The sequence below is a fragment of the Suncus etruscus genome, chromosome 2 (assembly GCF_024139225.1).
Source record: "Suncus etruscus isolate mSunEtr1 chromosome 2, mSunEtr1.pri.cur, whole genome shotgun sequence".
NCBI classification, from domain to species: Eukaryota; Metazoa; Chordata; class Mammalia; order Eulipotyphla; family Soricidae; genus Suncus; species Suncus etruscus.
The window spans coordinates 114,188,486-114,201,135 of NC_064849.1; the positions used below are offsets into that span (position 1 = coordinate 114,188,486).

At 41.6% G+C, this 12,650-nt stretch overlaps 1 protein-coding gene across 3 annotated transcripts in view; it reads left to right on the forward strand.

Annotated features, from left to right (window-relative positions):
- The first annotated feature begins 2,414 nt into the window (after window positions 1–2,414).
- Window positions 2,415–12,650, forward strand: part of DDX4 (DEAD-box helicase 4) — a 49,498-nt gene continuing 39,262 nt past the window's right edge. For all 3 annotated transcript variants that reach the window (XM_049768112.1, XM_049768114.1, XM_049768113.1), the window contains exons 1-4: window positions 2,415–2,486; window positions 4,915–4,972; window positions 6,324–6,401; window positions 11,318–11,395. In XM_049768112.1, coding sequence (XP_049624069.1) covers window positions 2,415–2,486; window positions 4,915–4,972; window positions 6,324–6,401; window positions 11,318–11,395 — 286 coding nt within the window. The remainder of the gene's footprint in view (window positions 2,487–4,914; window positions 4,973–6,323; window positions 6,402–11,317; window positions 11,396–12,650) is intronic.

Genomic DNA, 12,650 nt, shown 5'->3' on the forward strand with positions numbered 1-12,650 from the left:
TGATTATCTGAGCCTGAGTGAACTGCGTTGGTATTTTGGACTGTGTTGGTATTTCTAGCCCTGAACTATTCAGGAATTCCTCCAAAGATCCAGAAGGAGTCTCTGGTTATGCTTTTGGTGAGTGGGGAGGGGTGGGGAAAAGCTGGGACAATACTAATATGGCCCAGATTTTGAAAATCTGGCCAGTATTCATTCCAGTTGATCTCTGGATGACACAACACCAAAACACACACGCTTTTCTTTGTCTCTTCTGGATCTGGAAGATCCGCAAAGTAAAATTTACCATTTCCCAACAGACGGTTCTAAAGGGGCTAAATTAAAAAAAAAAAAAAAAAGGCGCCACAGCCCTAGCTGTGACGTCACCAGAGTGCCCGGATGTAAAGCCAACGCTTCCCCAAAACCCAAAGAGACCAACGGCCAAGGATACGAAAACAAGGGCCTGAGAACTAAGGGGAGGGAGGGCGTTTATTGGAGGAGCCAAGAAAACAGGGAGGTGGGCGTTTCTGGCTGGCAAAGGTGGACACTGCACTTGCAAGGGTCCCCCTCATAAAAATGACTGGAGTCTCAACAAAGAGAGCATCCAGCCTAAGAAGCTAAAGGCAAATAAATGGCCGGCCAAGGCCTCAACTGGCTACGCTGAAGGGGACCAGCGAGCGGGCCAACTCTCTTCAGAGGCCTGGCTGGGAGGAAGTGGGGAAGAGGCGGGGGCGGGGCGACGCTCCCCGCGCGAGCGCTGATTGGCCGGCAGTGCCGGTCAGGCTCAATGCCATTGGTCGCTGGGGCTTACGTTCCTGACGCACGGTGCGTGCGTGCTGCACGTCCCGCACGTGCGGCCGTTTAGGCAGAAGGCAGCGGCGCTGGCGAGGTCTCACCTGTGGAGAAGGGCCGACCTGGAGGTGAGCGGGCGCTGGGCTTGGTTCCGAACTGGGCCTCGGTTTGCCTCGCTTTGCTGGACGACGCAGGAAAGGGCTTGGGGTTCGCTGGGACGTTGAAGCCAATTCTTTGGCGCCCTCGGGCTGCGTGCGAGGCCTCAGGTAGGAAGGCCTCAAGGAGCCTTTGGAGCGCGTCTCTGTGAGACAATGGCGGGAGCCCCAAGGGCGCCCACACACGTGCCTGGCTGGCCAATTCTGCCCTTAGGGGAGCGATTCTGAGCGTCCTGCCTCCAGCCCTTTTACAGAGCCCGAGGGCTGCCATTTTCCGTCTCTGTTACGGGCTCCAAGGTCGAAAGTGGCCGTCAGGCCGGCCTCAAGGTCACACCCAGCAGTGCTCAGTTAGGGCTTCCTCCTGGCTCCACGCTCAGAAGTCGCTCCTGGCAGGCTCGGGGGACCATACGGGATGCGGGGATTCGAACCAGTGTCCTGCGTGCGCAGCAAACGCCCCACCGCCGTGCCATCTCTCCGGCCTCTCTGCCTTTCTTTTTTACAAAAAACGGCTTGGGAACCTCTCCCATGAAGAAGGCTTAGAAAGAGGGTTTTGTGGGCCCGCCGATCCAGGACCAAAGGTGGTTGGTTCGAATCCCGGTGTCCCATATGGTCCCCTGAGCCTGCCAGGAGCTATTTCTGAGCAGACAGCCAGGAGTGACCCCTGAGCATCACCGGTGTGGCCCAAAAACAAAACAAAAAAAAAGTGGAAAAAAAAAAAAAAAGGAGGGTTTTTGTTTGTTTTTTTTTTTTTTTTTTGGCTCACACTCGGCCTTGCTCAGGTTATTCCTGGCGCTGCCCTCAGGAATCACTCGTGGTGGGTGGGCCGAGGGCACCCCGATTGGCCGCACAGGCAAGGCAAGAGCTCTGCCCGCTGCGCTTGCTGTTGGCTCTGGCTGGAGAATGGAGGTGGGGGGGGGTAGAGGAGCGCAGGTGAGTCAAGGTGGGCGTTAGTGGGACGAAGGTTGCGAGAGGCAGCGCGGTTTGGGGTTCCGACGCTGCCTCTGATGGACGAAGAAAGAGCGCTGACTTTTCCTTGCAAAACCATGCGAGGATGGGTGGAGAGAGGACTGCAGGAGTTACTATTGTTGGACATTGCTGGGTATGGTTCCCCCATTAAAAAGGAGGGACAGAGGGAGGGAAAGAGAGAAAGGAAGGAAAAATGGAAGAAGGGAGGAAGGAAGGAAAAATGGAAGAAGGAAGGAAGGTGGAAGGAAGGAAGGAAGGAAGGAAGGAAGGAAGGAAGGAAGGAAGGAAGGAAGAAGAGAAACGGACACTACTCCTACCGCAGAACCTGAGTTACCTCTTGAGCTTTTCTGCGTGTGGCCCCCAAACCAAACAAACCCCTGAGAGCATCCGCTCTCAGAAGGATCTGTAAAATGGGTGCTTGTTTGTGTTCTCAGCATCAAGTTCTCACCTAAGGTGGCTCAAACGAACCCTTATCTCTGTGCGTGTTTCTCCCCGCCTCCCACATCAGGACCGGAAGCCATCATCATGGGCGATGAAGACTGGGAAGCAGAAATAATGAATCCTCAAGTGTCTTCCTATGTTCCTGCCTTTGAGAAGGTAGCACGGTGTGGGGGGCGGGGTGTTCTGAAAATGGGCAATTGAACCTGATGGAGTGGAGGGTGAGTGAGTGCTGCAAGGGTTTCTGCTTCACTATCTGTGTCGGGGGATGTGGTGTGGAGTTCTTTTGGGGTGTTAATGAACTTTTTTTTTTGTTTTTTTTGTTTGGGGCCACACCTGGTGGCACTTGGGTTACTTCTGGCAGGCTCAGGGACCATATATGGGTAGACGGGACCCAGGTCTGTCCTGGATCAGCCGCGTTCAAGGTAACCTCTACCACTGTGCTATCTTTCAGGCCTAGAGGTCAAAAGGCGGGATGCACCCCCGTGCTCAGATGGGAAAGGAATCAGGTTTGGGGGGCAAACTATGAAACTTGATTTTTTTTTTTGGTGGGGCGATTCTCTAGAGGACTGAAGAAACACAGGTTTTTCTGTTTGCTTTTCAAATGTACAAGTCAGATCTCTTAGTGACATTTGAGAAGTTTCTAATTTAGGATAAGGATAAGGGTCAGATTTGACTTGGGAATTGACATAAACAGGCTGCTTTAGAAGATATTGAGGGTTTATTTTTAAATAAGTTATCTACTTATTATTGAAAAGTTACCTCCAAATGTTGAATATTTTTCCCTCTAGAATTCTTAGTTGGCATTTATGTAAACTGACACTTTCTGATTTCAAATTATGTCTTCATGCAAGTTATTTGACAGATAAAATTTTATCTTTAATATTTCTTAGTTGAATTTTATCTATATGTAAAGATTGTTTCCTGGGATAGCAATCTGATTTAAATTTCTTGTCTTAGACTTCATTTAAAACAATAAATCTTTTGGAACTGAAACAATAGTACAGTAGGTAGGGTGCTTGTCTTGCACGCTGCTGACTCAGCGTTCAGGTTTGGTACGCATATGACCCTTTAAGCACTGCCAGAAGTGATCTGTGAGAGCCAGGAGTAAGCCCTGAGTACTGCCAGGTATACCCCCAAAATTAAATAAAAATAAATACATCCTTCATAATGTATCTTTCATAGTTTTCTTTCTACCAGAAAACTAGTCCAACATTAAGAGCCAATAAAAGTCTTGCTCTCAAGCACTTGTTTCTGCTAAATCTTCAGAAATTTGTTTTTCACAATTATGTTTTCATGTAGATTGTAAAAATAGTGTATAACAGTAATTTTTATTCTAGTGTTTTCAATATTTTACTGTTCCTTGTTACTTACTAAAATAATCTATAGTTATATCTTTTTTAAAGGATTGCATCAACGATAATATAAATTAGACTCTGTTGGGATTTTTTATTTTTTGGCTTTTGGGCCATACCCGGTGTTGCTCAGGGTTACTCCTGGCTATGCACTCAGAAATCGCTCCTGGCTTGACCGCGGTCTGTCCTAGGCTAGCATGGACAAGTCAGATATCTTATCACTTGCGCCACTGCTCTAGCCTCTTTGTTGGGATTTTAAGATGTTAACTTTGTATTATAACATTGTCATAAACATCTACAACTTGTTCTTTGTTTATATTTGGCAATTAAAAATAGGCATTTTGTTAAAAGATTTTGTGATTTATTTTTGTTCTCCTGATTGTCAGTAGATTTGTTATGACACAAAGTTTAATTTATAGAAATAAATTTTAGTCTGCCTAGACTATAATGTTCATTTAATTTAGGGGGGGCACACCCAGAGACACTCAAGTGTTACTCCTGGTTATGCACTGTGAAATTGCTTGCTCCTGACTTGGGGGGGAACATATGGGATGCCCTGGATTGAACCAAGGTCTGTCCTGCGTCAGCCAAGTGCGTTTTTATTACATTGAGTATCTGAAATTTAGGATGGCTGCCCTACAAATTTGTCTTTTTGGAATCTATGTAGTCTAAGTAACAGACGTGTATTTTTTTTTAATAGGGGCACACCTGGTAGTGTTTAGGAGCTGCTCTCTTACATTTGAAAAGCACAACTAGAATCATTTATTGCATGAGAGCATTTTCAGTAAAAATTTATTTCTCAAAGTGATAGATCACTAAATTTGGCATATACCTGTAATTTGCTCACTGCTATTTTAATTGTTTGGTTATGGTGCCACTTGCAGTGGTACTCAGGGGCTACACCTGACTCAGTGCTCAAGTGTTGACCCCAGCATGCTCCAAGGTACATGTAGTGCTGGAGATTAAAGCAGGGAGCCTCTCATATAAAAGCATGTGCTTGATTCTTTTGTTATTTTCTAGCCCTGATTGCGATTAAGTGATAGCATAATGAGAGCTATACGTAGGTATTAAAGAATGTTTTTGAATAATTAAAGGAACATCTAGTGACCCAGAAAAATCTTAGTTTAACATTTTGTTTTGAACAAAATTCAGTTGTTAGAATTGTCTAGTATTTGTAAATAGATGTTACCTCCTTGTTATTCAAAAGAGACAAGTATTTTTTTTCGTTATAGGATAGATTCTCTTCTGGAGCTAATGGAGACACATTTAATAGGCCTACAACTTCATCAGGTAAGTGTTAAGACAAAAGATAAAAACCTTTTTAGGTTTTGAATTTAGATTAGGTCAACTTCTTGTATAGGCGCTTTTTTTTTTTAGTTTTGGGTTTTTAGGCCACACCGGTGACACTCAGGGTTTATTTCTGGCTTATGCTATCAGAAATCGATCCTGGCTCGGATCCATATGGATCAAACTCAGGTTCGTCTTAGGTAAGCCACGTGCAAGGCAAAGGCCCTACTCCAGTACTAGCGCTCTGGCCCCCCTTGTAGAGGCTTTTAAGAAGAACTCATTCCCACTTTTAGTGGCAGGGAGAGAGGAGAAAGTTCAGAATCTGATTTAGTAATATGTACTACTATTAGATTTACTTTCGCTCAATCTGGAACTGGCTTATATGGCTTTCAGGTTGTTCATTTTGAGAATTCGTGATATAGAAAAGAGATACGATGCTACTTGGGCACTGTAGTGCTGGTACTACTAGGGACCTTTTAGGGCACTTCCCCTAAAGGGGTCAATTTCAGGAGGATCATGAGTTGTCACTTTCTAAAGGGAAAGGCAATAGGTCAAGTAAGTTTAGTAAGTTTACCATCTGGAAAAGATAATCTGTGTTGTAGCATAGGTAAGATTTCATAATATTTCAGTAGATGAGTAATGCTTCATTATATTTTGTTCCATCTTCTATACCTTCTTATACATTGGCTCAGTTTTATCTCAAATAACTTAATTCCTATGATATGTTCTTTGTCCACCTTGGAGTTCAACCCCCATGTTATTCTATTCAGTTGTCATCGGTCCTCTGGTTGTGTCTTTGTCTAGAATAGTTGTCCTTTTAATGTCACATCCCTCTTATTCTCTGCCAGTATCTAATCTCCTGTGACATTGAAACTGGGACTAAAGTGAAGCTATGCACTGGAGTGAAGGGGTGCAAGGAAAGCTCCTTGCCTGCTGTCTATAATTTCTCTGGTTCCTCAGAAGGTGTATTCATTTAAAAAAACTAATCCAGGGCTGGAAAGATAGGACAACAGTAGGGTATTTGCCTTGCATGTGGCCAACCCAAGACAGACATGGGTTCAATTCCCGGCACCCTATATGGTCCCCTGAGACTGATAGGAGCAATTTTTGAGCACAGAGCCAGGAATAACAACTGAGCTCTGCCAGGTATGACCCCAAAACAAAAAAAACAAAAAAAACCTAGTCCAAATTGATCTAATTTATAGAGTAATCCTTACTTCCTTTTCTTTACTTATAGACTACTTCCTATTAGTTTTTTTAATTTTTCTCCTTTACCATGAAAAGGCTCATTGTAAAAGTTCGAAGTTTGCATACTACCAAGAAACTTACCGTTGATTTATGTTTCTTGCTTTAGAAATGGATGATGGACCTACTAGAAAAGATCATTTCATGAGAAGTAGATTTGGCTCTGGGAGAACTTTGGGACACAGAGGTAAATAACTTTGCCTTAATCTCCCAACTGTTGAATAGTAGAACAAATAAGGCTATTAATGACTGATGCAAAGCTTAATTCCTTATAACTGTATATGTAATAAACTTTGTTAGAATAATCATGAGTTCACCAATTTTTAAAATAATTTTTTTCTATTTTAATTTTGGGAATAATAGGAAACAATTGTATCATTGATTAGATGGATTTGGCTAGGTTTGTTAAAGGAACTCCCTTTTAAAAAGGACCCATAATTTTATAAAAAAAAATCCATAAAGGAATTTTTGTGATAGTTAATTTTTCAGATTTTGAATATCAGCAGTATACAAATTCTATTGAGTTGTGATTAGAACAAAAACAAATTTACAAGTTTCTGGTATATAGCATAATGACTTGATTGGTTTTTGTTTTGTTTTGTTTTGTTTTGGTTTTTGGGTCACACCCGGCAACGCTCAGGGGTTACTCCTGGCTCCAGGCTTAGAAATCGCTCCTGGCAGGATCAGGCGACCATATTGGATGCTGGGATTCAAACCACTGACCTTCTGCATGCAAGGCAAATGCCATACCTCCGTGTTATCTCTCCAGCCCCTGATTTGATGGTTTTAATCAAGCATTTTAAAGTCAGAAGTGATTTCTGAGTGCATAGCCAGGAGTAACCTCTGAGTGTCACTGGGTGTGGTCCAAAAACCAAAAAAGAAGACAAAAACAAAAACCCACATAATCACCTTGCAAAATGATTGTTACAATAAGGCTTAAATAGGTTAAGTAACACTTTAACAGATTTAGAAATCTATAACGAAAAGGTTTGGGGGGGGGCGTCCAGAGAGATAGCATGGAGGTTAGGTGTTTGCCTTTCATGCAGAAGGATGGTGGTTCGAATCCCAGCATCCCATATGGTCCCTGTGCCTGCCAGGGGCGATTTCTTAGCATAGAGTCAGGAGTAACCCCTGAGCACTGCCAGGTATGACCCCCCCCAAAAAAGTTTGGGGTGAGTGGTGGCCTTTGAGCATTGTCCAAGGGGCCTTATGGGCCACTTCTGGCAGTATTTGACCCAGCTTGGTGGTCTGCACAGGTTAGTGCTTGGGCTCTGTATGTACTATGAGGAACAGATGGTTCTGCAAATGAGCTCAGAGTCTGTGCATGCCTGGTTTGTACTCCAGCTCTTTGATGTACCTCCCTACCCCAGAATAAAGCCTTTTTTAATGAGAAACTCATCATGAAGTCACATTTTACTATAAATTGTTAGGTTGAAATACATTGTTTCTGATGAAACATTCTTTTTGTGTTTTTTCTTTAAATTTTTTTGGGGAGAAGTACATATTAAGTAGTGGACTCAAGTTCTTTTGGCTCTGTATAGGGTCATTACTGGCATTGTTTGAGGGACCATGTAGTACCTGAACAAAACAATTCTCCATGCAGAGTTTTCACCGTAGTACATTAGCTATTTCTCAGAAACCTGATCAAAACACTTTATTGAATGTTTAGATCATTGTTTTTGAACATATGAATATTGGAGAGACCTTAGAAGGTCTCAATGCTATATATATTCCTGGAAAATTATAGGTTCATGAGTATATTATGTCATCTAGTGTGATATAAGTCTAAAGTGTAATTTTAATTCCATATAACTTGCAGTAGAACAAGTAATGCTTTTTTTTTTTTTGCCACACCCAGTAGTGTTCAGAACTTACTTCTGGCTCTGAACTTAGGGAATCACTCCTGGCGGGATCAGGGAACCACATGGGATACCAGGAAATGAACCTTAGTCAGTCCTTGGTCAGTACAAGGCAAATGTCCTACCCATTATACTGTACTATTGCTCCAGCTCCACAAGCAATACATTTTTTTTCTTTTGGGGGCCACACACATCTGTGCTCAGGGGTTACTTCTGATTCTGTTCTCTGGACTCACTCCTGGCAGACTTGGGGGACCATATGGGACACCTGTAATCAAACCAGGATCTGTCCCTGATCTGTCTTTTCCCAGGATCTGTCTTGTCTACAAGGCAAACGCCCTACTGCTGTGCTATTGCTCTGGCCCCAAAAGCAATGCTTTTTAAGTTATCACTTAATTGTTAAAAATATATCACTTAGCTTTTCATGTTCTATAAAATAGGTCCTAAATAGTCTTTAACTTCTTGTGTCATAAGCATACACAAATATAATGTTCAGTTTCACAGTTATCTAAGTCTTCTGTATTATGATACTGTAGAGATGGAAAAGACAATGCAAACAGATCACATACTTGTTTACTCAGTTGAGTGTGTAATCCTGGATTATGCAGTGATCACACATTAAATGAGAAAAATTTAATTTTTTCAATGAGTTTATTTTGGTAGTTTATACCTTTTGGAGTTTCTAGTTCTATTTTTTTTCTTTTAAAATAACTTTGTTCCTTGCTATAGCACCTTTGCACTTAGAATTTCTAATCTAAGCAAAATTCATAGAATTAAATATCAGTAAAAAGAGATCTAGATAGTGTGATGTAGAAAGAATTATATGGAGTAAGGATTATATGATTGGAAAACTGATGAAAAGTTTTCTGGGAAAAAAGGGGTCTTTGAAATTTTGAGAAGTCGGGCCCGGAGAGATAGCACAGCGGCGTTTGCCTTGCAAGCAGCCAATCCAGGACCAAAGGTGGTTGGTTCGAATCCCAGTGTCCCATATGGTCCCCCGTGCCTGCCAGGAGCTATTTCTGAGCAGACAGCCAGGAGTAACCCCTGAGCAGCGCCGGGTGTGCCCCCCCCCCCCAAAAAAAAAGAAATTTTGAGAAGTCGTTGAGCATACCTTACAAAAGAAACAGCATGTAGTAAAAATGCAAAATATTAGAACTTTGTAGTCTAAAGATATAGAGAACATTATCTGGTGTGTAGAACATTCTATATCTTTTATAGGAGCAGAGAAAGCACATCATCAAAGTGGGGATATCCTAGACCCTAAATCAGGGATGGCGAACACGCGGCTCTCGGCCAAAAAAGAATGCACCTCTTTGCCTCTTATTATTTTGTATACTGTGGCTCTTTGCCAAGTTTGGATTTTGTTATGCTGCTTCTGAGGAGGGACCTCTGAGGAGGGATCTCCGAGCATGTAGTCCCACCCCCAGGCTGCGTCATCCCATCTCCCATCCCTTGGAAACAACTGCACGGGCCAGCGAGCGTGTGTGGGGGGGGATGCGGAGGGGGGACCCATGTGTCACATGTTGAGTCACATCTTGCCGCTAGTTCTTAGTGTGGAGGACGCAGCACACCCTCACCACTGCAGGATTTTGACCCTCACTCAAAATGGCAAAATACAATATGTATTTAATATATTGTTAAAATTATATGCTTTTGTATGAGTGTTTGTCTGTTTTGGCAGGTCACTGTGTGGTGTGGCTCTCTACCTGGTAGATGAAAATTTACACTGGTATTGGGATTGTTGTAGGAAATTGGTACACCTGAAACTCAGCCATGCATTCTTAAGTAAATCACAGTACCTTATTATTAAAGCAATTTTTGGGCTGGAGAGAGATTATAGAAATTAAGGTGCTTGTCTTGCATGCTGATGACCCAGGTTCGATCTGGTAACCCAGTTTAGTTTAACCCCAGCATCCCATATAGTCCCTTGAGCTTGCCAGGAGTGATGCGTGCAGAGCCAGGAGTAACCCCTGAAAACCACTGGTTGTGACCCCAAACTCCAACAAATAAAAGCATTTTTGCTTGTTTGTTTTTGGGTCACACCTGGTGGTGCTCAGTTATTTCTGGCTCTTCACTTAGAAATTGCTCCTGTCAGGCTCAGGGGACCATATGGGATACCGGGAATCAAACCACCGTCCATCCTGGATCGGCTGCTTGCAAGGCGAATACCCTACTGCTGTGCTATCTCTCCGGCCCAATAAAACATTTTTTTTTAATTTTTTTTATTTTTAATTATGAGAACAAAGATGCAAAGAAAGAGGACAAGGTAAAGTTACAGTGGAAGGACAATCACCCATAACATAATTCTCAGAAGAAGTCCCCTTGCTGATATCTTAACTTTGAACTTTCAGCCAAAGAACATTAAGATAAATAAAACAGAATCCATGTACAATTACTTTGTCCCTCAAGTCCCCAGATTATAATATTTCTTAAAGCCATAAAAATTATGTAACTCCTTAAACATTAAGAGGCACAGTATTTTTTTACGTTTCCATGTACATGCATATTAGCTAAAGTTAACCTCAAATTTTAAGTGTTTTTTTTAAGGATTAGAGTCAAAGGAGCACAGTAAAAACTGTGTTAGAGTGGCAATTGTTGTTTGCATAGGCCCACCAAAATATGAGGGGCATATAAAAGCATTTTTAATGAAATATTTTTTTAAAATGTGGTGTGCCTTAGGCAATTATCTTAGGGAATTTTATGGTTCATTCTGGTACTCACTGGTCTGCAATTTACCTTTTCTAAAGCACACTCTACTTTTAAACTTTTTCTGTTCACTTTCTAAAAATCACTTATTAAAAATAAAAGAATAAAAATTAAAACCATTTTTTATAACCATGAAAATGAGATGGTTACTTTGAGAAAATGAATCTTTTTTCCAATTTGCTGGTTTATTGCCAATAAAGCTTTCTTGATCTATAAGAAAAAGAATCACAGAGTTCAATTTCGTTCTTAATGGTCACTAGTAAAATATTAGAAAAATATTTCAGCTCTGTTTTTGTTTTTCCCTTCATATTGTAATTTGAGTTTTAAAAAGAAGTTGCAGATATATATGTGTATATATGTGTGTATATAATTTTAAGGTCATGTAGAAGTTTCTAGTCTTGTAAAATACCCTTGTTCTAAAGATTCATTGAATTATTTGTATTTTTTAATTACAAAAGCTTTATTTTTTTTATCTGATATAGTTTTGTATTTCTGCTGCCTTTATTTGTTAAAGAGTTTTATTTGTATTTTTTCCCAGATGCAGATGAGTCTAATAAAAGAGAGAATACATCCACAATGGGTGGTTTTGGAGGTGTGAAGGCTTTTGGCAACAGAGGTAACCTGATTTTAACTCACATTTAAATTCCAAATGACCCTGTTTTCCAGTCTTTGAAGTAGTTCATATTTTCTTTTAATATGCTTAGTACATCTCTTAGAAGAATTTAAGAGAATCATAAGGAAAAGATTTTTACTTTTTTGACCGTAACTTACAGGAATTTATACTTAGGGTATGTCCACTATTCCATTTAACATTTGTTTTAGTAGCAAGGCAATTAAAGTAGCATAAATACAATGCTTCAAAGTGATTTACCAGATTGGTTAACTCCAGACTTTCCTTTCAGACTCAGTTGCCTCCTTTGTTCCCTTTTTAAAATAAGAGATATATTTTACACTTCCAAAGATGAATTTGAGTCCTCATCTATAATAGATTAAAGAACCAGTAGGAGCTTTGAACCAGTATATTTTTTTCCTTAAAATTTTCAAAACTTGGGACCAGAGAGAGCACAGCAGTAAGGTGTTTGCCTTAGACGCAGGAGGGGACGGTGGTTCGAATCCCGGCAATCCCTTATGGTCCCCCAGCCTGCCAGGAGCAATTTCTGAGCATAGAGCCAGGAGTAGCTCCTGAGCACTGCTGGGTGTGACCCAAAAACAAAACAAAAAAAATTTCAAAACTTGGGACCAGAGTAATAGCACAACAGTAAGGCGTTTTGTCTTGCACATAGCCAACACAGGACGGACCCTGGTTCAAATCCCGGCATCCCTTATGGTCCCCTTAGCCTGCCAGGAGCGACCCCCTGAGTACTGCCAGGTGTGAACCGAAAACCAAAAAAATATTTTTTTTCAAAACTTGAATGGGACCAGGAATGTAGATCATAGGTAGAGCTTGCTTTGCATTTTATTTGATCCCCTGCCCCACTGTACATACAGAAAGCAATAAAACTGTAGTATTAGTAGGTTTAGACTAGTAGTATGCTAGAATACTTTCTGAAGTATTCTGTTGACCCACAATTTTTTAAATTTTGTATTCATCTGTTTAGACGCTATGATTTTTGTGGTAGTTTAGAATTAGTTTTCAGGTAGACAGTATTCCCACCTCTGCTCCCACCACCCTTAACTCATCCCTTAACCCAAATCCCTTCCCACCCCTAACCTGACTCTCTGACTTTAACCACGTCTGTTTTAAAAAATAAGAACCTAGGAGGGGCCCGGAGAGATAGCACAGCAGCATTTGCCTTGCAAGCAGTCAGTCCAGGACCAAAGGTGGTTGGTTCGAATCCCGGTGTCCCATATGGTCCCCTGTGCCTGCCAGG